This window comes from Homarus americanus, unplaced genomic scaffold, assembly GCF_018991925.1.
Source record: "Homarus americanus isolate GMGI-L3 unplaced genomic scaffold, GMGI_Hamer_2.0 scaffold19318, whole genome shotgun sequence".
Classification (NCBI taxonomy): Eukaryota; Metazoa; Arthropoda; class Malacostraca; order Decapoda; family Nephropidae; genus Homarus; species Homarus americanus.
The window spans coordinates 5,332,560-5,357,253 of record NW_024732238.1 but is presented as its reverse complement, the minus strand read 5'-3'; the positions used below and the strand labels follow the sequence as shown (position 1 = coordinate 5,357,253).

General features: G+C 38.6%; 1 protein-coding gene across 4 annotated transcripts in view; it reads left to right on the top strand.

Moving 5' to 3' along the window:
• LOC121868373 (NACHT domain- and WD repeat-containing protein 1-like) overlaps positions 1-24,474 on the top strand; it is a 49,788-nt gene extending 25,314 nt beyond the window's left edge. For 3 of the 4 annotated variants that reach the window (XM_042368910.1, XM_042368909.1, XM_042368912.1), the window contains 24 exons: positions 209-415; positions 1,716-1,883; positions 2,217-2,443; positions 3,369-3,503; positions 4,969-5,139; positions 5,272-5,439; positions 5,597-5,724; positions 5,984-6,112; positions 6,484-6,589; positions 6,844-7,080; positions 7,280-7,417; positions 7,955-8,071; positions 8,340-8,469; positions 8,626-8,819; positions 9,572-9,678; positions 10,154-10,319; positions 10,925-11,050; positions 11,331-11,654; positions 12,069-12,287; positions 13,025-13,237; positions 13,672-13,846; positions 15,372-15,506; positions 15,726-15,936; positions 17,181-18,017. In XM_042368910.1, the coding sequence (XP_042224844.1) occupies positions 209-415; positions 1,716-1,883; positions 2,217-2,443; positions 3,369-3,503; positions 4,969-5,139; positions 5,272-5,439; positions 5,597-5,724; positions 5,984-6,112; positions 6,484-6,589; positions 6,844-7,080; positions 7,280-7,417; positions 7,955-8,071; positions 8,340-8,469; positions 8,626-8,819; positions 9,572-9,678; positions 10,154-10,319; positions 10,925-11,050; positions 11,331-11,654; positions 12,069-12,287; positions 13,025-13,237; positions 13,672-13,846; positions 15,372-15,506; positions 15,726-15,936; positions 17,181-17,229 (3,980 nt within the window). In that variant the 3' untranslated portion in view covers positions 17,230-18,017. Of the gene's footprint in view, positions 1-208; positions 416-1,715; positions 1,884-2,216; positions 2,444-3,368; positions 3,504-4,968; positions 5,140-5,271; positions 5,440-5,596; positions 5,725-5,983; positions 6,113-6,483; positions 6,590-6,843; positions 7,081-7,279; positions 7,418-7,954; positions 8,072-8,339; positions 8,470-8,625; positions 8,820-9,571; positions 9,679-10,153; positions 10,320-10,924; positions 11,051-11,330; positions 11,655-12,068; positions 12,288-13,024; positions 13,238-13,671; positions 13,847-15,371; positions 15,507-15,725; positions 15,937-17,180; positions 18,018-20,147 lie in introns of those variants that run through there. The other variant, XM_042368911.1, reaches the window with a different exon arrangement.
• Positions 24,475-24,694: the final 220 nt, after the last annotated feature.

Here is a 24,694-nt window from a genome sequence, read left to right as displayed (position 1 = left end):
AATCTGGTGTTAGCTGAACCAAATATTAAAATTGACGTCCAGTAAATGAACAGGTTAGTGGAGGTACGATAGTTTATTAAGACAAGGTTGGAGACATCGTGAATTCATTAATTGATCTGGGTTTAATAAGGTACCGGTAACGATCACCCTAGTTATTTGTACCAACATCAGTTACAACTGTATGAAAACTTGTTCCTTAAACCGGCAGGCCTGGCCCATATGGAGAACTCGGCCCCGCCCGATGTCAAGGAATCGCCACGCAAGTCCCGCGGGGCGATTCCCAACCTGGGTCACCTGCCAGATTTGAACAAGCTCTCCGACGTCATCCGTAACCTGGTGATGGGCAACGTGGTGTTCGTGAGGCCCATCCTTAAGCCAAGGAAGATCTGCATCTACACCTGTGCCGATCTAAAAGGTATGTTTTCCTATCTTTATGAATGTGTTCATCAAAGTGGTTTGTTTTCCCGGCGGAAACGCTATAGAATAAGTTATTTACAGTTTTCTCTTTCTCCTATAATGTGCTCAATATACAGTATATGTAGGTGTTGACAACTTCAAATATTTACCGAGTCCTTTCTACTAACAGGATTAATCTAAAAATGCATTATACATAAATATATTTTTTTCGATAATAAACAGTAACAAGAAGATTCTGGCAAAATTCCTAAGAAATCTCTAAAATAAGCACGGGTCCTTCTGCCATTACTGATTGAAGTAATAATTTGACGGGAGTAGCACAAGTGGCAGTAAAAGATGGCGACCTGCCCAGTTTTATCAGAAATAAATTATGGCACGTTACCGTCTTCAGTTAGCTAAGCTACATAATTCAAATTTAGACACATCGTAATATTAAAGCTGAGACAAAGTTCCATGGTTTACAGTGAGCAAAGTAAAATTACTTTATCTAATTCTTCATACCTGTCAACAAGGTGGCTGTGGCAATCCTTCTCACAGGACGAGGCTTCACCTGTGTTTCTTCGTTATCAAAGTAAACCACCGAGTAAACTCTCACCAAAGACTTCGACTGACCTCAGAAATAATTATAAGTCTCTTCTGTGACGAACACTGGCTATATTAGTTTTTCCAAAATAAATAATTGGCAATTTCTAGGTCGCACATCCGCGTCATTTATGTGATCCAAAGTTATTAGAAATGCGCTTGTTGATTATTAAGATTTTTTTGCTTTAAAAAGCAACCATTTACTTGACCTTTACATTAATTACATAATCAAAATTAAAATTTAAAAGGTCACTGCCGTTCTCGCCGGCGCCTCCCAGCTTCCAGGTTTGTATTCAAGAAGGTAGACGTCAAAAGAACTGTCCGGAGTATAGCAGCTAAAATAGTAATTTATTTTATTTTGTTCAAACATATAAACCGAACTCTGCATAACCTACATTAACTTCACCTGTGTAACATAAAAGTTATGGGACACAGGGATTGTCGTCAACATTTGTGCAAAATTACAGGTAAGTTTTTTATTCAGCCACAGACGAGAACTAAGCTTATTATTTCAAAATTCCCTAGAAGTGAAAATCTGATGTCAGTCATTTATTTTGTAGCCTGAAAACGAGATTTTAATTATCACAATAAATTTTAAAATGCGTATTTGTTTTATAAGAAAAAATACTTGATGTAATTAATAATTCCTGACTTTAATTTACCTAACTAGCAGATTATGGTGGCGAGTTGTTTACACTGATGCGTGTGTTCCACAGACACTATTATGGAGAGGTCTGCACTAATGGAACACGTGTACCCTAAACTACGCCTCTACTGCATGGAGAAGGGTTACGAGCTGAACATAGTGGACCTGCACTGGGGGATACCAGACGAACATATCAACGACCACTCCTTCAAGGAACTCTGCCTCGGACATCTAACAAGTAAGATTTATTATTGTGTCAGGCTGGGATGTAGGAAAATCACCCGTCCATTGGTTTAAATGTGAGTATGTAGGACAAGATAAAAATGTTTATGGTTTAATCTCGGTGTGTAGGCATAACTCATTCCATAATCAGTATTTGTTGTTGTTAATGAACTGTCTGTTTATGGCGACGGGACCCTAGACCCCTGTTGTTTCATTATTGATATTTTTATTATTGTGTATATTAAACGTTATGTGTGTACTGCTAGGTGTATGAAGTCTGGTTTAGTTCCGTTATTCAGGTTGAGGGTTTGATATTATCGCCACCGTGTATGTTTGTGTGTCTTTGTAGCTCAGGCCCGAGACTCCCACATCGTGACGGTGGTGTTCCTCAACGAGACCTTCGGCAACGCCCTCCTACCGCGAGTGATCGAAGGCCCGGACTTCGACCAGGCCATCTCTGCCATGGAGCTGGACACTGACCGCGAACTGTTCTGGAAATGGTACCACTGGGATGAGAACGCCCAGCCTCCCTGCTACAAGCTCCAGCCCATTAGTACTTTCATTCCCAATATCAAGGTGTGACCCCTGGTCCCTCCACCACCCTCAAACATCCCCCAATATCACCACTACTCTCAAACATCCCAGTATCACCACTACACACGAACATCCCCCAGTATCACCACTACACTCAAACATCCCAGTATCACCACTACTTTCAAACATCCCAGTATCACCACTACTCTCAAACATCCCAGTATCACCACTACTCTCAAACATCCCAGTATCACCACTACTCTTAAACATCCCAGTATCACCACTACACTCAAACATCCCAATATCACCACTACCCAAAAAGTTAATGATATAAATAAATATCTTCAAACAAATTAAATTTCTTTTACACCACCACTACGCTTCTTTCACTGCCAAGCATTTATCCAACTATGAGTCAACAGTATCGATAATAATTACGTGTACGTCTTGCTATTCAATTATTTGACCTAGTGACTTCTACATCATCACGTCTGAAGTTTTATATTGTAGAAATTAAGACCTAGCGAATGGTGCTTAATATCCCTGTTAGTTGAACCGCCAGCATCACAGATATCAACACTTTTACCTCTTAAATGTGCAAAGTTATCAAGATCTATGAACAACTTTGCAACTTAGGTCTAAAATAGCGGGTTAAGAAGACCAATAGTGTTAATACGGATACGGTAGCAGTGTGGCTATCATTAATAGGGTATAATACTGTGTTTATTAGGCAACCATAGTGTATTAATTGGCTAATATACCTGTAGTATGTTTAATAGGTAAACATAGTGAGTTAATATGCTGCCATAAAGTATCGAATAAACAATCAAATACGTTTAGTATATGTTGATCAATATTCGATATGATTTTGCATAATTAACTAGTCCATATCTGATTCTAAGACCATCTGGGTGAGAAATGTTTCCCCACACGACCACCACAACTACCATCATCCTCCCTTCTACAGGACAGTAACAGTGCCAGCCTGCACCAGGAAGCCGTACAGGATTGGAGCAACGAGGTCAAGAAGATGATGACCCTCATGAGAATGGTGTTCAACCAGGAGCAGAAGGAGAAGTACCTCTCTACCGTCATGGAGCAGGTGGGTGGGTCATGGTGTAGATGAGTGGGTCGTGGTGTAGGTGGGTGGGTCGTGGTGCAGGTAGGTGGGTCGTGGTGTAGGTGAGTGGGTCGTGGTGTAGATGAGTGGGTCGTGGTGTAGGTGGGTGGGTCATGGTGTAGGTGAGTGGGTCGTAGATGGTGTAGATGGTGGGTCGTGGTGTAGGTGGAGGAGATGAGTCATGAATGTAGATAGGTGGGTCGTGGTGTGGGTGGGTGGGTCGTGGTGTGGAATGAGTGGGTCGTGGTGTAGGTGAGGTGGGTCGTGTGTAGATTGGGTGGGTCATGAATTGTAGATGAGTGGGTCGTGGTGTAGGTGGGTGGGTCATGGTGTAGGTGAGTGGGTCGTGGTGTAGGTGGGTGGGTCGTGGTGTAGATGAGTGGGTCGTGGTGTAGGTGGGTGGGTCATGGTGTAGGTGAGTGGGTCGTGGTGTAGGTGAGTGGGTCATGAAGCAGGTGGTATATTTGGGGTATATCTTATTTATCCCATCTGTTCACATATTTCTCATTAGAAATTTAGAAATAAGAGAATATCAAATAGGTTTATACTCTCAAGGTGTAGATAATATACATGGATAATACTAATGACAGGTTTAGACTTTAGAGTATCAAAACTTAGATATCAGGAAAGACCTTGAAACACCAGAGGCTACAGAGACTTAAACCTTGTCACAGTATCCACCAGCGATGCTTATTTTGGGTCAGTGGCTCATAACCTACAGTTTACCCTTATATTATTATCGCACTCTGCCGTTCCTCGTGGCCATCAGTGATTTAACCAGCGCACATTATCGTCAAAGAGGTGTAACAGCCTCTTGAAGCTGAGGAATAGTATGCGTATGTGATTCCCCGGTTAATTTCCTGAAACGAAAATTATATGCGTAGACTAATTTCCCTCTGTGTTACTATTAATATAAAAAGATACATTATTTTTATTACCTTTATTCATTTTTTTTCTTTTATTCAGTCCCAATTTGAACTACATTTCTACTGTCTGCTGGTGTCTATAAGAGTAATGTATCAGTTAACTTTCCTCTGTTGTTGAAGAGGAAGGACACATGTGTAGTTGTATGCTGTTATATGCAATGACGACTCGCATTATATTGTTTAAGAGCCAGAGACCCCACTAGTGACTCATGAACTGTGGGAAACATGTCTCTCTCTCTCTCTCTCTCTCTCTCTCTCTCTCTCTCTCTCTCTCTCTCTCTCTCTCTCTCTCTCTAAACATTTGATATTCTTTCTATATCTCCTCAGCTTATTGATCATGGCACAATTCCCTTTTTACCTTACATAAGCCATTGTTTATCCTCCCGTGTTCTCCTTAAGCCCAACAGTACCATTAAACCAATACATTTCATCCCCTCCATAGTTCCTCCCCTTCCTTTTCGGATGCCACCTGCCTGTTACTAACCAATGAAAATCTCCCCTTGGACCTGCGGCGGCCTCAGGAGATCAAGCAGAGCGTGTTCATGAACCAGGAGAGCGCCAAGCATTGCCTCTGGATCTGCAGGAAATTCACCCACTTCCCCTCCCACAACATCCCCGCGCAGGGCAAGGTCTACGTCGCTGTCGAACCCGAGAGTAAAAAGCGACTTGATATCCTACAGAGTGAACTGAAGGTAAGGATATGTGGTGTGAGGGAGAGGGAAACCATATGTGTATGTATTTCAATAAGTATTGTGTGTGAGTGAAGAATGCTACTGTACCTCTACCATTTGCATCATCACTACCTGTGTTCCCCGGGATGACAGGAGCGGCTGGATGAAATTAGAATGCTCAAATTCCGCGTCAAGTGGCATAACTCTGGCATGAACCCCGAGGTGCCCGAACACGCCCAGTTCGTGGAGGACCTGTGTGCCCAGATCTCCCCGCTCCTTATCTCCATTATCGACGGCATCATAGAAGAGGACGAAACTAAGGTAAGGCTGCTGAGGTTTGTGTGGTCACAGTGACCTCGTGTATAGATTTTAATACACTTGAGGTCACAATCTCAAGTAGCATTTTCCTACCTAGAAAACTGTATAACTTTCACGATCATTTATCACATGAAGCATTACCCAACATTGATCACCACAGGAGGAGCTGAAGACGTACTTGGGAATCGAGAAGCGACTGTTCCACGAACTGATGCAACAGTCCCTCATGTGCCAGTTCCGTTACAAGAACTTCCAAGGCCGCCAGGAGATACTTACCAAGATCAGGAGGTCAGTTCCTTTCAGAAAAAGTATCGGGATTGTGAAATTTATGCATATGTGCAGGTATTAAAATGACAAGAAGTACGATCAAAGGAGAGAGACATTTAGTTTATTTCGATATTGATAAAGTAGGTGAAAGTGTAACAGGTGACTTGATATAACAGGGGAAGGTGTAACTGGTGACTACCATAGAATAGGTGAAGGTGTAATAGGTGATTATGTTAGCTGATGAAAAAGTACTGAGAGTGTTGGTGGTTGTATGCCACAGGTACCTGAACAACGACTCATGTGTGCCGCTCATCATGCACGGGGAGGTGGGGTGCGGGAAGTCCTCACTCATCGCCAAGGCCATGGAGAGGTGCTGCGAGTGGCTGGTCGACGTGCCCCTCGTGGTCAGGTGAGTACAGGGTGTCCGGCTGATCTTATATGGTATTCAAGATGGTTGTGTTGGGGTTGTGAATTGGCTGTGTTGTGGGTTAAAAATTCCATGCCATGCCAGCTTCAGAAATTTTAAGGTGATTCATTAATACTGTTTAGATGGTCAGCTTTGGGGCTCAGAGTTGCCATGGCATTTATTTTTGGGCCTTTGTACACAACTCAATCGTCACCTTTACACACAACCTCCACAAACAGTATTGGCCAAATTTTGAACCCCTGAACTGATATATTAGGCGAATCATACGTTTTTGCACACCTTTGAATTTAGTAAAAAAAAAAAAAAAAATCCAAGATGCTGCTAAATATGTTCTTTTTTCGTTGGGTCGACAGGTTCGTGGGGTTGACCCCAGGTTCGTCCACCACCGAGCAAGTTCTCCGCTCCATCGCTGAGCAGTGCTGCGCCCTCTTTGGCGAACACCGAGCTGAGGCGGCCAAGGTGAGCACACTCAAATAACGTCATAGTTACATGAAAATATAGGAATTTCTGCTTGATGGTAATTTTTCATGATTAAGATCATGGCCACTGAGTAACTGGTGGTTATATTCCACTGTCTGTTTTTAAAGATCATATTAAATTTGTTGTGGAGGGCTATTTGAGGTGATGTTTTAACTTTCCGGTTTGACCAGGTTTATATTGTAGCCGAAATCCTATCACTTCGTCTTAACTGAACTATGATTGTATGTGTGTAGGGTGTGCGCCATATGTCGGCCTTCCTGATGCACGTGTGGTCAAAGGCATGTAAATTGCGACCTCTGGTGATCATGATCGACGGAATCGACCAGGTCAAGAGCTACGGGTCGACGTCACTGGAGTGGGTGCCCAGCGAGCTGCCCGAGCACGTCAAGCTCATTATGACGGTGAGGGACGACTCCCCCCAGATGTCTCTTCTCCAGAGCATCATCGAGGACCGCGCCTGCTTCCTCAAGGTAAGCAGACAAATACACAACACCTACACACACTGGTCATCTCACACAGCAGACATAATGTACCCTATATATGTAAAATAGTGGTGGAGTTAATAAATGTACAAGTGACAGTAATGGTGGTGAGTTTCTCGTATGCCAAGAGAGTGTGAGATTACAACAATAACAGTGAGAATGAGACTGGGCCGTTTTCTTCCCTCAGATCCCGCCGCTCACTATCGACGAGGGCTACAACAAGTTTGAGGGCATCCTGAAGCAGCACCACCGTAGCGTCAACAAAGAACAGCGGGAGTTGGTCAGTAAGAACATCCAGGACTGTCCCCTCCCACTCTACGTCGAGGTGAGTAATATACTGTATAGTCTTTGATAAACTCTTAATAATTGCATTAGCCCTGAATCCTGTTAGTGGCAATATTTCCTGTGGCTTTCAATGTTACATGGATGAATTTAATACTTAGGTATTTCCTCATAAATAATATCTTATACCAAGGTGATACAAGTTTCATCCTCCATCTTCAGTAAAAATTCACACTGCATCTGTTTATAGTGTCCCTTTAGTGACTACACTTTACAGTACAATACTATTATATTTAAGAGATTCAAATAGGCAAGATTTAATGTTTTGCTCTGTAGTTATTATTGGAATGTTATCATTTCTGATGTTACTTTGTAGTTTTATGACGCATGTGGATGTATACGTTGGAAACAAGGGTATTACTATTATATTTATCATTATTAAAAGGTCATGTTGGTTAGGTTGATCCCTTATTAGTAACCACACATTTAATTCGTTCCATATTACCTGTTACAGTTAATGCACTACTAGAAGTAAGGATGAATTAACAGTCTGTGATAACTTATGGTTTTCTCTCTTCAGATCGTGGGTCGGATGGCGTGTGAATGGACGGGGGCAGAGTCTCAGCTGCCTCTCAAGCCCACACTCCTGGAACAGATATATATTGTCTTCGATGACCTAGAACGCGCCAATGGCCAGGTAAACCTTGTATTTTCTTAGTACAACATTAGCCAAGTAGTGACTGTAGCGTGTGTGTGGTCAGATCGACTTTGTATTTCCTCTGTACTGCATTGGCTGGGTAGCTAATGTCACCGTGGCATAGGGGAAAGATACTCTACAATCCCGTTAAGATCTTGATTCAGATATAGTGGAACGAAAGTGAATAATGTTGAACTAGCTAGAGTAAATAATGAGAAGTGAGAGGAGAGAATTAATAGATTAAGAAATGAGTGTTGTTTTCCCCCAGGTGGAAGTCTCACACACCCTGGGTTACCTGACTGCCGCCAAACATGGCCTTTCAGACTCTGAGATGATCGACATCCTTTCTTGCGACGAGGCTTTGTTGGAGAAGATCTTCGTCCACTGTACCCCGCCAGGTGAGCATGTGTCGTTTATAAATGTGCGTTCATGAGGTACAACATGGTGTAATGTACATTGTTGTATATACCCTGTAGGTGTCTTTGTGAATTATCAATACACAGTAACTTCCTGACTGCCTTCCTGAGACACACTGACGTCTTTTGTGCCCACAGTGAGGCGGTGTCCGTCGCTGGTGTGGGTACAGATCTCGAGGCAGCTGCAGCCCTTCCTTATGAAGACGATCGTGGCGGGGATTTGCCTGCTTACTTGGCGCCACGAGAGCTTCAGGGACGCTGCTCGTGTCCGCTACCTGGGCACGCCCGACCAGATCAGCATGTGTTGTACCGCCCTCATTGATTACTTCCAGGTATCCGACTGTACTGGTTATCAATACAGTATTTTTATTATTTATGATGCAGAACATACCTGTAGTTACTTCCAGGTGAACCAGTTTACAAGTTATCAATATATCTGCATTATGTATGAAATTGAACCTGTTATTCCATTCCTAAATTAATACGAAGACTAAGCTCTCTCGTGGTACCTGGCATTTGAATATTATTTTGAAATTGTTTATTTCTTTGTTTATCTTGTTCAAGCGCCTATTATTGTTTAAAGTGATTATTTCCTTATGTCTCGGCTAATATTTTCTTCGAAAAACTTATGGCCTATCACTCCAATTTTAGGGATGCCCTGTCGAATGTCCCCACATGAATTTTATTTTAAATCTGGCCAAGTAGAAAAAGCTCTGGCAATATATAACTGTAAACACATTAAGAGAATATGAAACCATAATGGAGTGTGTCGGGATAACCTCCCCTCATACAAATTTTCTTGGGTGCTATTTAGGTAGAAAATACTTCCAACCATAATAATAACTTACATACTAAATATTGTTGTAAATGTATTGTGGTGTATAATAAAACTTATAATTGTTACACTTCATACACTTAAATATTGCATGATTTTACAATCTGACTCAAAATTCAAAAAAATTATGTTTAACTTCATTCTTACCAAGGTAACATGTATTCAGGATCATTAACGTGTACACACTCAAGATCATTATCTGTATCCTACTGATTTCTGGTAATCACGATGGAATCTTTGCCTGAACAGAGCAAGTGGGCCAACGGAGTGAAGAAACCCGTGCCAGTATACGAGGCTGGGGTGGAGGAAGGCAAGGATCGTTATGTGCTGGACCAACCCACCAAGTACCGCGGCAGGTCAGCCCTTACCTCTCTCACTTATCAAATCTATCACTGTTAATTATGCTATTCTCCCGCTTTTGTATGGAAAAGATCAAGAGGATCAAAATCATTAAAGAAGGGAGGGAAAGATGGTGGTATGAGACTACTGTAGATAGTGTGAGGAAAGGGCCAAGACAGATTGCTAGTAGAAATTTACTAACATGTCTTCTCATATATTCAGCTTGCATCAAAATTTATACAAAACGAATCTTTATCATCTACATTGTTATAATTTTAACGTTCAAACGCTTTATTCAGACAGCAGTATAAGTGCAGTGAGGTTCTTATTTATTCATAATCTTAATGGCGGTGCCTTTGCTTACATACTGTATGCATACATTTTAATCTACTATCTTAAAAAAATCAAGAAATTTACTCATATTGCATTAAAGTCATCTTGTATACAAAGAGCAGTCAAAGATAAGTTCACTGATATCTCTTGACCTTGCAGCAACATGTCCAAGATCTCGGTGCAGTCAGTCTTCAGCAGACACAACCGTCGCAAACTGGATGAACTACCCTATCAAGTCCTTCAGCTTCGAGGCAGGATACTCGAGGAGTTTGTCCTCAATTTTGAATGGGTATATGAAAAGCTCTGTGGCTCAGATACTTACCAGGTGAGAATATGGAACTTGTTGAATGAGGTTGTGGAACTTCTCAAAGTTATAAGATAAATGGGGCCCATTTTAATAGGTCCCAACCTAGGTTAACCATAAAAATCAGGATCATTAGGATTAATGCCCACTAGTTACGTTAGGTTAGAATGGAGATTCTTAAAATTGGGGCCCATTTAAGTAGTCACTCCTTCCCGATAAAAGTGACACAAACTAGATAAGGATGTCATACAAACTGAGGCAGTAAACCAGATCAGGTTTGTGCTTAATACAGTATAAATAAACATCAAATGAGGACAAGGTACAGTACATGTTAGTGAGGTTACTGCCCATTCTTGGTTAATGACACAAAGCATAACTATTGTATGTTAATAAGAAGTACACAATTGATGATTGGAAGTTAACTTATCCATGTATGTAAGTCTGTGTGTGTTACGTAAGATTTCACTAACTATAAGTATGTTTTCACACTAAGCAGGAAAAACACAAGAACATGAAAAACTCGCAAGGATAGAGAAGCAAGCTTGTCCAAAGACTTATTTGTATATTTATACATATTCCATAGATCCTGTAAAAACCTGATCATGAAACCTTCCTTCTTCCCCCAGGTGCTAGAAGACGTGTCTCTAGCCTTAACGAACCACAGCAATAACATTGAACTGGTGCTGTTGAAGGAGGTGTTGGAGCTGGCGGCTTATGCTCTGGGGTACGACGGGCGACAGTTCTACTCACAGGTTAATTCATACCTCCTGTACCTCACTGAGTTTTGAAATAAGATGGGAAAGTGGCTTACATTATTATGTTGTGCTGAAGCAGTGAAAGGTGGAACGGTTATCATGGTTTAAAACCGAGTAAAATAGCTGCAGAAAATTGGGGATCTTAACAAACCAGAAGATTTCTTCTGGTTCGTCCACTACTATAAGGTGTGACCCCCCAAGATAAACAAAGCAATTAATAATAAGAAAATAGTATGAATCCAATATTGCGATGACATTTTATCTTGTTTCCTAACAGGTGTGTGGTAGGTTGTCCACCCTCATGTGTGACCCTCAGAACCATGAGACGTACCCCATCATCAAGAAACTCTACGAGACTGCTGCCAGCGCCCCCGTGCCCTGCCTCCTGCCACTCACCGTCTGCTTACATGAACCCTTCCAGGATCAGAACATGAAGCTCGGGGACGGACAGGTGTACTTCAACGCGCTGATTCGGGCTCGGCAAAACCCCCACTACGTCATCACTCTGTCGACCGAGCGAGGGGAGATCGCCGTGTGGAACATCTTCACTATGTCACCAGTTCGCACCCTCACTGGTATCACTCAGCCACGAAAACTTAAGGTAACTAAATTATGAATACCTGCTTGTGAGTTCATGATTCTTCACCTCTAAGGAAATGTCAGGATACTGGTATTGGTACATTATACTGACAATCTTATTATATTTATTCCTCTTTCTCTGTACGACAGTTCTTGTTCACCAAAGGGAAGCTTATTCTCTTGTGAGTAATTTTATTACTGATTTTTTTCTCGTAGTAATCCATCTTTTGTGGGTATTGTTAGCATTGTAAAAAATATGCTGTTTGTATATAATTTTCTATCTTGTCTTTTGTCACTGAGGATTACATTTTTACCCATTAAAATTTATAGTACTTTATATATTGGAGGGGGGAGGGACGATGATCACGAACACACTTGTTTTCACACAAATAAAATTTTTTTTTACACATAAATAGTAACTTTTTATCCATCTTAGATGATTGACGACTACCGGTGTTTGGTTCTTTGCGGTCGTGAACTTCGGATCTACAATTTTGACGAGGGGCTGTTCGTGATGAAGTTGCGAGAGGTTATGAACCAGAAGATGCCATACTTTGGCCTCCATGACAAGGACCATGTGGTGGCTCTCTCCCGCTCCAGGATGTACGTCAACATGATGAACCTCCAGAACGGCGACTGCGTGGCCACGTTTAAGGTTTGATAAATTATAACTACCGTTTCCTTATACAGTACTTGGAAACACATCCTCTACATGAAATCCATACTAACAGTCAGAAACATAAATTGCGTCCTACTGCCTTAAGTTTCTATCTTTTAATGTTTGATTTCTAGTGGATTTCCTTGTTTTTGTGTATTTCCAATATGTAATTATGATACTTAGGATTGGAGTTGCCCTTGGTTGTTGTTTCGGGGTAAATTATTAATTTTTGTATTATGAAAAACACTTGTATGGAGTTATATGTGCGGATAACTACTTCATTTACTAGAATCTCTTGATTTAAGGTAAAATTATCCGAACCCAAATAGTCGAATAGTAGCATCTAGATTATCCTTCTGCTTCTTTCAACGTAAGTAATTTATCTAGAATGTGGAAGACGACATGGAAAATGTGGATTATACTGACTAAAGAACTCTTAATAACTGTGCACACATTTCTCTACACTCACACGGAGTTAGGCCGAGGTTATAAATCATAAGACCCCCAAAATTATGGTGTTCTCTAATGAAACTGCTTTTGAGTCATGTGAAGTATATGAGCATCTGTAGTTTCTAATGATGCCAAGTGGCCTTCCTAAATGTATTAAAACTACTGTATATGCACCATGCTACTTTGTGTTTTCTAAGCTACTTGTTGGATGTGACAGATAAATAACTTACTATTAGCACTTGACGCTGGAATTCATAAGTAACTTTTATTCTGGTCATCTTCAGGTTGGAGAGGATAGATTCTTGAACAGTCTAATGGTGTCTGAAAACGGGAAAATCTGTGTGTGCGGAGATGAGACCCAGAAGCCGTCAGCCCTGTTAGTGTGGGACCTGGAGCTTCGCAAGTTGATGTATGATTTACGCATCCCTCACCATGAGTTTATTACTCGCCACGCCGCCATCACCAAGGAGGGCCACTACGTCTCCTGTGTCTGCAGGGTAAGATACTCCGAATACAAATACTTATGTGTACTTTGGACGGAATATCAGACCTGTTTTACATACATACTAGCGGGCTTGTGGCACATGTTCTATCCATTAGTCTTTTCTTCTACACTTTAAACATACAGTGCTAGTTTCCGTCTGTGTACATGTTATAGTGTTAGACATGAGTTACAAAGCCTTGCATGCGAAAATGTTTTGATCTTTTAGAAGACTGATATTTTAGGTAGAATGAAGAACATGAGTATTTTCACACTGCGTTAATTTAGATATTAGTTTCGAGTGTATCTAACATTCTTATTACACTTCACTGATCTCGTACAAGACTTTTCCATCCTGTTAGATAAAATCAAAGTTACTCACGCTTACACTATTTGTAATTTTATTCCAAATTGTCCTATGAATAATGACTCGTGCATTGTGTCCGTCAGGAGGTGGATGAACCGGCCCCGAACTTCATTGTAGTGTATGACCTGCAGAGTGGAACACTATTCAAAAAGTGGAAGCCTGGAGTAAACATCATCTCCATTGCTATATCCTCAGCGGGGAGCTGTGTTATTGTTGGTCTCGAGGACTCCAAGTTGATGGCATACGACTTGATTACCGGTACTGTCTAGTGTTAGATATTACCTGTACTGTAGCTAGTGTTAGATATTACCTGTACTGTAGCTAGTGTTAGATATTACCGACTGGGGGTAGTGTTAGATATTACCAGTACTGTAGCTAGTGTTAGATATTACCGACTGGGGGTAGTGTTAGATATTACCAGTACTGTAGCTAGTGTTAGATATTACCGACTGGGGGTAGTGTTAGATATTACCAGTACTGTAGCTAGTGTTAGATATTACCGACTGGGGGTAGTGTTAGATATTACCGACTGGGGGTAGTGTTAGATATTACCGACTGGGGGTAGTGTTAGATATTACCGACTGGGGGTAGTGTTAGATATTACCGACTGGGGGTAGTGTTAGATATTACCGACTGGGGGTAGTGTTAGATATTACCGACTGGGGGTAGTGTTAGATATTACCGACTGGGGGTAGTGTTAGATATTACCGACTGGGGGTAGTGTTAGATATTACCAGTACTGTGGCTGGTCTTAGTATTTCTGGTCCTATGACTAAACTTAGATACCTAGTTAATGTTGACACTTGCTTAACCATATAATAAAAATACAGAATAGTGGGATCAGTGCCGGATTTCGACCTGTGGAGGCCCATGGGCAGCTTCTTTGTGGAGGCCCCCCCTCATTATAACTACCCAAGAGGATGGGGTGGCGAGTGAAGCGAGCCTAAACATCTAGGAGTTCCGGGGGGCGCTGTAAGCCCCCCGGGAAAATTTTGAAATTTTAACACTTCTTTGGAGAATTTTGAAGCCATATGCAGTTATATTGAGGAAATTAGAACATTGAGAAATTTTTAATTAACTGTATATTTATTGATAGTGTACAAATTGCCAACACACACACACACACATACAAAAGCGAGACATGACTGGAGTCATTCATGTGGTTTCAAGTCGACCAGCCCTGATATAGCTACTACCGCACATGTGGAGGCCCCCAGATTGTGGAGGCCCCTGGGCAGCTGCCCACTTTGCCCACTCCTGAATTCGGCCCTGAGTGGGATATTGACATTTGAATACCTCTTGTCAGCTCTTCAAGGATAAGTCACTGTAAACTATGGACAGTCGTGTTATATGTCAGTATCAAACATTTCGGCCACAGATGTTTTGACCTTGAACATTTCAGCCTGGACGTTGTCGGATCCAACACATCCAGGATAAAACGTCAAATCTAAATGTCCGTTTCTACTTTCTTTTTCTATTTGTTTATTCATCTAATTCATATATGAGTAAAATATTGTTTTTTTATTTAGTGAAAAGGTCCAGAAAAAATGTTAAGTAAAATATGAAATATATTCATTAATGAAAAATATCTGCTAGGTAGTTTTGAGTTGCAAAGATATAGGTTTGAAAGAAAAAAAAATCTAAGGCCAATGAGCAGATGGAAGCACTCGCTAAAACTCTATTGAACTGGATCAAATGTTCTTGTGTATTAAACTGCATTTTTTATTTTAGGTGTGATGAAGTTATTACTTGTTAATCAAACAACTACTCAACATCTTTTAAGGTAATCCCCGGTGGACATTGAAAGGTCACACTGCCCCGCCAACCACCATCAGACTGGACAACCGAGGCCTACAGTGTCTTACCTACGACTCCCTGGGTCGGGATCGATCTGTAAGAGTCTGGGACATCCACTCTGGTAAGTCACATTTTCCACAATTGTGACTGCTAAACTCAACATAGATTAGATAAAATGTGATATCATAGGAATTGAAATTAGTAATAAGAATAAATGTAATTGTGACACTTGTGAGAACGTATTCTTGTGTAAATTAAGCTTCTTTAAGAATATGAATATTTAGTTAGTTACATTTATCGCAACTTGATCTTGATAATCATTGATTTTTTTTTCCTCCAGGTAACAGCCTTGCTGTTATGACCCCTGACCAAGCCATTACTGCCTGTGAGATCTCTAGCGATGGAAAGGCTGTAATAATGGCCTTGGAAGGCAGGAATGAGATTGTAACCTTCTTGCTGTGCCACCAGTCAGGAGTAGACGGTCATGCTTCACCTAAATCCTATGGCAATGACACCAACAGGGGCAAGGTGTTTGACCTAAGCCAAGCAGGGTAAGTTAGATGCAGTTATGTGCACGTTAATTTTGTAAGCAGTTAGCAAAATCATATAACCAGTGAGAATTCGGGTTTGTGAAGATTTTAACGTCATCAAATTGCCTGAAATATTTGCAGATTTATTTAAAAATATAAATGCATTAATTCCATTAAATTTTATTGGGTAAATTTGGGTATTAAAAATGAAAATGCGCAGAGTTTGTAGAGCAGCAATATACTCTAATTAATAAAACGAGTGAGGGCAGATAATCTTTCACTCATTTGGAATAACCATAAAATTCGATTTTTTTATCACACATTTTAGTTAAATGTGTTGACTTTGTCTTATTGATATTATTCTTTGCAATACAGCGTACTGCTCATATATTGTCATTGCAGAGTTTATTTGTATATTACAAGAATTGAAACGGATGTACTGTACAGTGATAGGTAAAATATTCTATTGTGGCAGAAGAAAACAGTTCTATCTCTCGTAGCTTTCAATTGTCGGTGGACTAGTGTAATTATTAACCTTATTACGTGTTTGAAAATCTTAGTTGTTGAAGCCCAGTAACAACATTATAACGTCAACAACATAAGGAAACAAATGCCCTAGTGTTGTCTGGTAAATGTGTTTGACATTACAGATTTGTGTCAAAGCACTATATCTTAGCTGTGCATGCCTTATGAATGTTTATATAAGCTTTTAAAGCATGCAATTATTATATATTAAATTTGCTTCTGATATGAAATCAACCTGCACCCCTATTTTGTTGTAAACTAATTGTTTAAACGAAATTAAATTTATTTTAAATAGTTAAAGAAAGTTGCCACATGTTTATTCTTTATACAGTACAGTATATACTCGTATTAATAATTTATATCCTGATTTATTGAATTGCATGGTTTGCCTTCTTTAACATCTTTATAAGATAAAGTTTGAACCCTGTTAATTTATATTTTTATCAAGTTCTAGAAAATTAATGAAAACTAAGATACACGTTATTTCCTTATTTGCCTATATCCCATTTGTTATCCTGTACATTACTTTTCAGTACAGTGTTACTATAATGTATTGTACCAATATTATTTATACCCTCGCAGCAGACTATTAAGTTTTGGCCCAACATAATGTTTGGATTGATTAATGATCAGTTGTGGCATTATTCTTTCAGCTATGAATTAGAAGGGTTCTCTTATATAATGATTTCCCATATCCTTCGCTATAATTTTATGTGCATGTTTTCTCTGCCCACCAACAGCACGTGGCCCATGTCAGGTGATGCCGAGGAGAACATGCTTTGGAGTTAACTTCGCTCTAAACTTCGTAGTCATACTGCAAGTCCTGTATATATATATATATATATATAGAATAGGTTCCTCTTAGATATTTGCCTTATTTATTATTCAATATTTATTTATTTATTTATTGCATGTATTTTTACAGTTAGTATATTTTTATATGACCTGTTCTTATTCTATGCATTACAAAAGAAATATAACGTTTGTGTTATTTAGTACAGTACCTGTACTGTATTAATAATGAAATTCCACCTTTAAGATGTCAGAAACCGCTTGTGACGATTAGCAATGACGGCACAACTGATGACTAAGGATTTTGTCAATGGCAGACATAAATGTGGAAAATTATTATATAAATGACTTGTGTAAACAATGTCATAATCTATGAATTGCCAGAAATATGTAATATGATAATACACATCTCCGAATTTAGTAGTACTGTAATAATTTATCAGAGATGATATGCACATTCACCATTTCGTACTGTACAGTACTCACAAATTTTGTAAGTTGCAGTCTACCAAAAAAGAAGGCTAAGGTGAGGACCATATTGTGTTATGAGCTCAATGGGATCTGTTGATCTGGCTCTTTACAACCACACTATGGGTGAAATCCAAACGTCCTATACACACTTGAGTTATTGATGCTGACAACTGTGGGCGGCCGTGATAATCGAAAAGGCCTGACATAAATAAGAACATAAGAACATAAGAAAATAAGGAGTCTGCAACAGGCCGGTTGGCCTGTGCATGGCAGCTCCTGTCGAGAGTTACTACCACTCTCTATCATCCATGAATCTATCCAGCCTCCTTTTGAAACTTTCCAGCGTTCCAGCACTTACTACAAAATTCCTAAGCTTGTTCCACTCGTCCACCACCCTATTTGTAAACCAGTTCCTTCCTCTCTCCTCCTAAACCTAAACTTATCCAACTTAAATCCGTTGTTCCGAGTCCTATCCTGCTCGGATATTATAAGAACTTTATCTATATCACTTTTATTGATTCCTTTCACCCACTTAAATATTCTATCATATCTTCCCGCACTCTTCGTCTTTCTAGGGAATGCAAGTTTAGTTTCTTTAACCTATCCTGATATGGAAGGTTTCTAAGACCCGGAATCATTTTCGTCATTCTTCGCTGCACCGACTCTAGTGAATTGATATTCATTCTATAATAAGGGCACCAGAACTGAACCGAATAATCGAGGTGCGGCCTGACTAGCGCAAGATATACTGTAGTTGCAATAAGACCTCTGCACTCTTATCACTTACACTTCTAGATATAAAACCCAATACTCTGTTTGCCTATTTCGAACATTAACGCACTGTTTTCTAGGCCGTAGGTCCGGGCTTACAAGTACCCCTAGGTCTCTTTCACAAGTCGACTTCTCTAGGTTGATGTTGTTAAGGCTATATACATTGACAGTATTTGTTCTTCCAATATTAAGTACATGACCTGTGGTTGCCCTCATATTAATTAATCATATATTCATTCAGGTATTAAAGTCGACAAGCACAATAAATCTCTTTGCAGAAGAAAAAAATACATAGACCAAAACTTGGACTCGTGACCTCAAAAATCTTAGTCCCATTCCTACAGTAACTATACAGTATACTGTAATCCTTCAGCCAAAGTATTCACTGTGAAGGTAAGTGACAGCAAAATCACTCTTCATTTCAATTTCAGCCTGTTTATTGTCAAATTATTTTTACTACAGTATTCATAATTATAACTGATGACAATTATGTCATTGTATCAGTTTTAACCTAATGAAACCTAAGTTATGTAAGGATGTTATACAGTTCAAATCAGAAGTTCTTGTGTTATACGCTGTATGTTTTCTGAACTTTTGAGATGACTGAAAGTCTTACCGTAAGATGTTTACCTCACCATGTTAGGATTACTTATAAGGTTACTGTCCTCTAAAGGTTTAAGGTTTACTTCACATTTTCACTATGTACTGTACATTATGATTACTAATAGTAATAATAATGATATTTAATAACAAATAAAAATATTGTATATAATAAGCTGGTACAAACCTATTAGCTCGGGGAGTGCCCTTCCAAGCTGTGAAGCACGTACTGAAGTACAATATAAGAACTCTGGAGATTGTTTTTCTTTTCAATGTGCACCCCATTATCTTATCTAGGTATAAGACCCCCCTAGCCCATTTAATTTCAACCTAGTCTCAGCATGTTTACGTATAGGAAATGTTGTAATGAGATTTTCTTTGAACGCAATTTTTATTTTAGAATTTGCATGTAAACAGGGGGAATCATTGGTAATGACTCCCATGTAGTTATTAGGAAAACAATGGTGCACCGGGCCAATATACCAACCTTACCTTGTAGACGATGAATGTTTATTAAACAAAAATTCAACACTTTTATCTTTGAATCAACATAAATTTACCTATTACTGTATTTACAACGAAAATGTTAGTACACACTGAAATGTTACATTATTTATGCTAATACTGTATAAAGATCTGTGACTGGGAAGAATCCACGGTGATTATTTCATCAGTGGAGGTAAGCAACGGTTTATGTATAGATGTGGAATTAAGAATAACGAAATGAACCAAAACCTAAGTGTGATACTGTACTTGTATTACATATGGACAATAAATTAATTCTAATTAAAGGGAATTACATCAATATTTATTAGAAACCCATACATACTATATACAGTATGTATTTTTTATTCACTGTCTTAATTCTTCGAAATTACATTCCTGTATTTTTAGTATGAAAGAAGGAAGTTACTCTTGATATTAAAGAACTTGTTTGGAATAATTTTGAAAACCCATGAGTAAGTACCTCTTCATATGGATAAAGGATTTAACTGTCTTGTGTTGTACTTTACATCTCGGGATATAATTTTATATATATATAACTTTACATTAGTATTTTTGTTTTCTTCTAGGTAATGTGTAAGTCTTCCGTGTGGTACTGGTGCGTCACGTCAGTGTTGTGCTGCTGTGTGATAATGGAACCTCTCTTAGTGTCACATTGTCTGCACAAACTCTGACACGTTTCACCTGCACAGATATCTAGTGTGTTAGATGCACATATAATCAGTGATGTCAGCAGAGTACAAGTGACTTAGTTATTTCAGTAAGAGACATGGGAGGTGTGACATGATGCCTTACTTGCTGAACATTGCCACAAAATTCTCACTTTGCTCGCTACTATCTAAGATAAAAAGGTAGTAACGTTACTTATGAGTGTGTAGGATGTTGGTAGACAATGGAGTACCACATAAGTGATGTCCAAAACGCGTTCATTTGTCAAGACATTGTACTACTGTCAAATATCAGCCTGTGGTGCCCTTTCCCCCCTCCCCACAGTGTGCCATTATTTGTCACTCATAAACCATAAGTATCAACTGACATTACAAAAGCTTCTGTATGTGAACATGGTGTAGTATCATGATTTTTTGGCTGTGGTATCCAGACTGTTGTAGTTTTCTGGACCTATTCTAAAACTACCCTTAAGAAGAATACATTATATTGCAGTATTTTTTATGATACTGTATATATTGCAGTTTACTAACATTTCACCAGCTAAGAATCATAAAATGGTACATGGAATGCCTGTCTTAACTTCGCCAGGCGAGTACATCCTGTATTCTGATTAAGTCTAGTTGAAGAATTTGTCATGTACGGTAGCACATGTTGGTCTTGCATCACCCGTAGATGGTCAGGACTTAGTGTAGGTGTACAAGTCACTGTCTTCTACCTAAAATATGTGGTAAAATTGTTTTAGGTGTTGACGACAAAAATTAATTGTGAGAATAAGCCAGCAGATATTGATCTTTTTGCCTTTCACATTCTTATGATATGCCAAAACTGTTTTATCATATTGCACATATTCTTAAAATTACTGCAGTTTAGATCAATTTTGGATATGTAATATTTTGTTATACAAAGACGACCGTTCCGTAATCAGACTTACTGTCTCCTTTGAATTCATTGCTCAATGTGGACAAGGATGTGCATCAGCTCATAATTTTATCTTTATAATAAGTCATTAGGCTAAAATGTTAAATTATATCGAATGAAGTTGTGATAAATCTTGATAGATTATCGTGTCAACTTCTGGTATAGAAGACAAGATACAAAACACAAGAAGCCATAAGCCAGTCAGAGCAATTGTTTTATACTATTTATAAAAAGATTATTTTGCAGAATTTGTCATTAGAGTCAAGAAGAATAGTCTCATAATGAGTTAGTATACAGAGAAACAAACAGAGCACATATTTTGACACTTTCTATCAGGTAATTTTCATATAATAAGATAAGAATAGTTTAAATAATAGACATTTGAGAAACATCTTGGTAGCTTTCACAGACGAGAAATTCTGTCGTAATGGGAACATATAACTCTTGACTCTTTGTTTTAGGTGCTCTTAAAAAATAGGGTCATTTGTACTGTTCTTTGAAAGTACATATGATGTTTTTTATTTCGGTATTTCAACCACCAAGGTTATTAGGCACCGTTCAGTTGGTCCCAGTTTCTACAATACAATTCTTGAACATTATAAAATCCAATTACAGTAGTAGGAGAAAAACAGTATACGTATTCAACAAATCTTCAAGTAAACGAAGACTGGTGGCCAAGAATAACACTATTTCTTTTGCTTTCATATTTCTCTATGAAACCGTCTTTTTATGCAAAGCCTTTTGTACATATACACCACAAATTAGAAAGGTTTCCAGTAATCACTCTCTCTGAGAGACTAGATTAATTTGATTTGACCTAACATTAAAATCATTTAACATATCTCACCACACACAACGTAGGTCTCTAACATCCATGACAATCAGTTAAATCTGGTGCAATATGAAGTAAAAATCACTTTGCCATTTTCCACAGACTATTGACCTGTTAGTGTCATAGCAACGCATAGCAATCATAAAAAATTACACAGTACATAGAAATTAGAACAATTTTACACTGATAGGATACAACTATTCATCGAGTAGTAGGTACTGTTCATGGCCCGTAAAAGGTACAAATTAATATACGAAGAATTTGTCATTTATGAGAATAATTACAACACTGTTATGCCTCATATTCCATTGACAGGTTTCATTAATTCACTCGGTATGAGAGCATCGTATTACTCAATGCAGTATCAGTTTGACTACATTTCAAAGAACAGCAACAGCCTCCCCCGTAAATGAATCAAATGCCGGCCACTGTGGCTGACAGTGCAGGTATACAATATTTATAGACATACAGAAATCGTTGCTGTATTATGAAGCCGTAAATAATAGTCACTGCTGAATGCACTTTCTTAGCAGTTTGCTAATAACTTTCTAATGTGACAAAAATAAAGATTTTTTAATACTGCATTCGGAACACCAGTATTAGTATGAGGTCTGTCTTGTGCTTCAGAGCCAAGCTGTAAGTGTCGACACTAGCTGCTGTCAGTGCTGTTATCTGTAACATACGTTCACAACCATGTAACACTGTTGTAATTGTGTACATAACATGATTATTATGTAAATATGTTGCTGTCCATTTGTTTCAATATTTTCTTGTTGCGTATCTCCCTTTTTTTAACTGTGGTTGAGTTTTGAGTGTTTGTATAGTACACGTTATAGAGAGATATTGCAAAAGAAGAGCTTACATGCTATACACTCACTTCAGTGCTTCATTGACTTTACAAATTTGTTTTTCGATACTGATCATATTGCTTTTGTCGCATGCATTAGCATGTATAATATATTTGTATGAAGATGAAAATAGAACAATTATTGACAGAATTGTAATTTTTTCCCACTCTGTATCCATAAGCATAGCAGCTTTGATATCATCTGTACATATCATGCATTGATAATTGGTACCCGGTAAATATGCACTGTTAATAGTATAGCATGAGAGGCAGACTGTATGTAGGGTATGGAAGGAATGTGTTTGTTTACCCAAATTCTGCAACATTGCTTATTGGTCAGCAAAATACTGTGCTAAACAATTTATAAGAAAATATGGAACACAGGTTACAAACTTTAAGGGGTACTGTTTTATAAGATGTTTTAAATGCTTATTATTCACCTAAGTAAAATTTCTTCATGTATTCTGAACTCTGTAAGGACTCGTCTGTATCGACTTATCTGCCTAAAAGCTTTTATTAACAAATAACTTAGAGCTTAAAACCCATGTTGAATGTTGCTAAACAAATACTAGTTTGGATTATTGGCAGATTATTGTAATGTGTGTTAACACGACAATCTCAAGGTGATCCCCTGCCTTCTTCCCACGTGCCACAACCTCTTCTACACTATCATGGTGTTGTCACCTTCTAATCACCCTCTCAAACATTATAGGATTCTTGTTCATTCTTTTTTTCAAAAATTACATTGAATAATTACATTATTAGAAAAGCGTATTCAAAGTTAGACTGAGGCACAATTTCGCGCTTATAACTCGAACCAACACCATCTTCAGATAAGGAAAGAAATATCTTGTTAGTGCCAGCAGGGGTTGACCTTTTAGGATTACATTGTAGATTACATGCCTGGGACACCATCAGATAATCTAACTCTTAAATGAAGCAAAGTTGTAAAATTATATTCATACAGCTATATCGTAAAAGTACTATATACTTTTCTGTAACCAGCATGAAACTTAAATGAGGATTGTGTATCCTATTCTAACAGGCGTTGTCAGAGCTGCTTTCTGTATACGGAACAAAAATCTGTCCAGCTGTCTGTGAACCTAAAATTTTTGAGATGCCGAACGAATTTCTCAAATTTCTTTCAATATAATGCATGAGTATTGATTTGAGTGACTTTGTCACTCTTATCTGCGCATTTGATAGGTCCTTGAAATTGTAGCATTAGCCACGATGGCTCTTGATAATATTTCCCACCATCAACAATGTGATTTGCAAAATAAAAATCACTAATTATAAATCTTGACACAATGAGTATCTAATGATTAGGCTACTACTATTCAATGGGTAGAAGTGAGTCTGAATAGAGAAGATTGGGGAGGCTTTTTCATAAAGGGAGCAGCTAAACCCAATAACGTATTGGCGTTAGCGAACAATGTATCTAGTGAGAATTGACGTTTTGTCACCAACAATTAAAATTTTTATTTCAGACAGCTGGATACTAATGCCATGTTTATTGAGGTGCACATACAAGGGAAGTTAAAATATAGTGATAAAATTTTCATATGTTGTATGAAAGGATAAATTATGGTATTCTTTAAGAATGCAATGAAATACATGAAAAAATAAATAGTGTATTTTCACTCACCTGAAGTGTCAGTCAGGTGAGCTCTTTAAGTCAAAGCTGTCCTGACCTTCAGCAAATAATGAAAATCAACATTGACTATATCACCACTGACATATTTTCATTTTAGATGTCTGGTGCATTTATTTCTTATTTATATATTTACAAATAAGATTGTACGCCAAAAAATAAGTTACCGAACTTACCGCCACCAAACTCCCGCCAA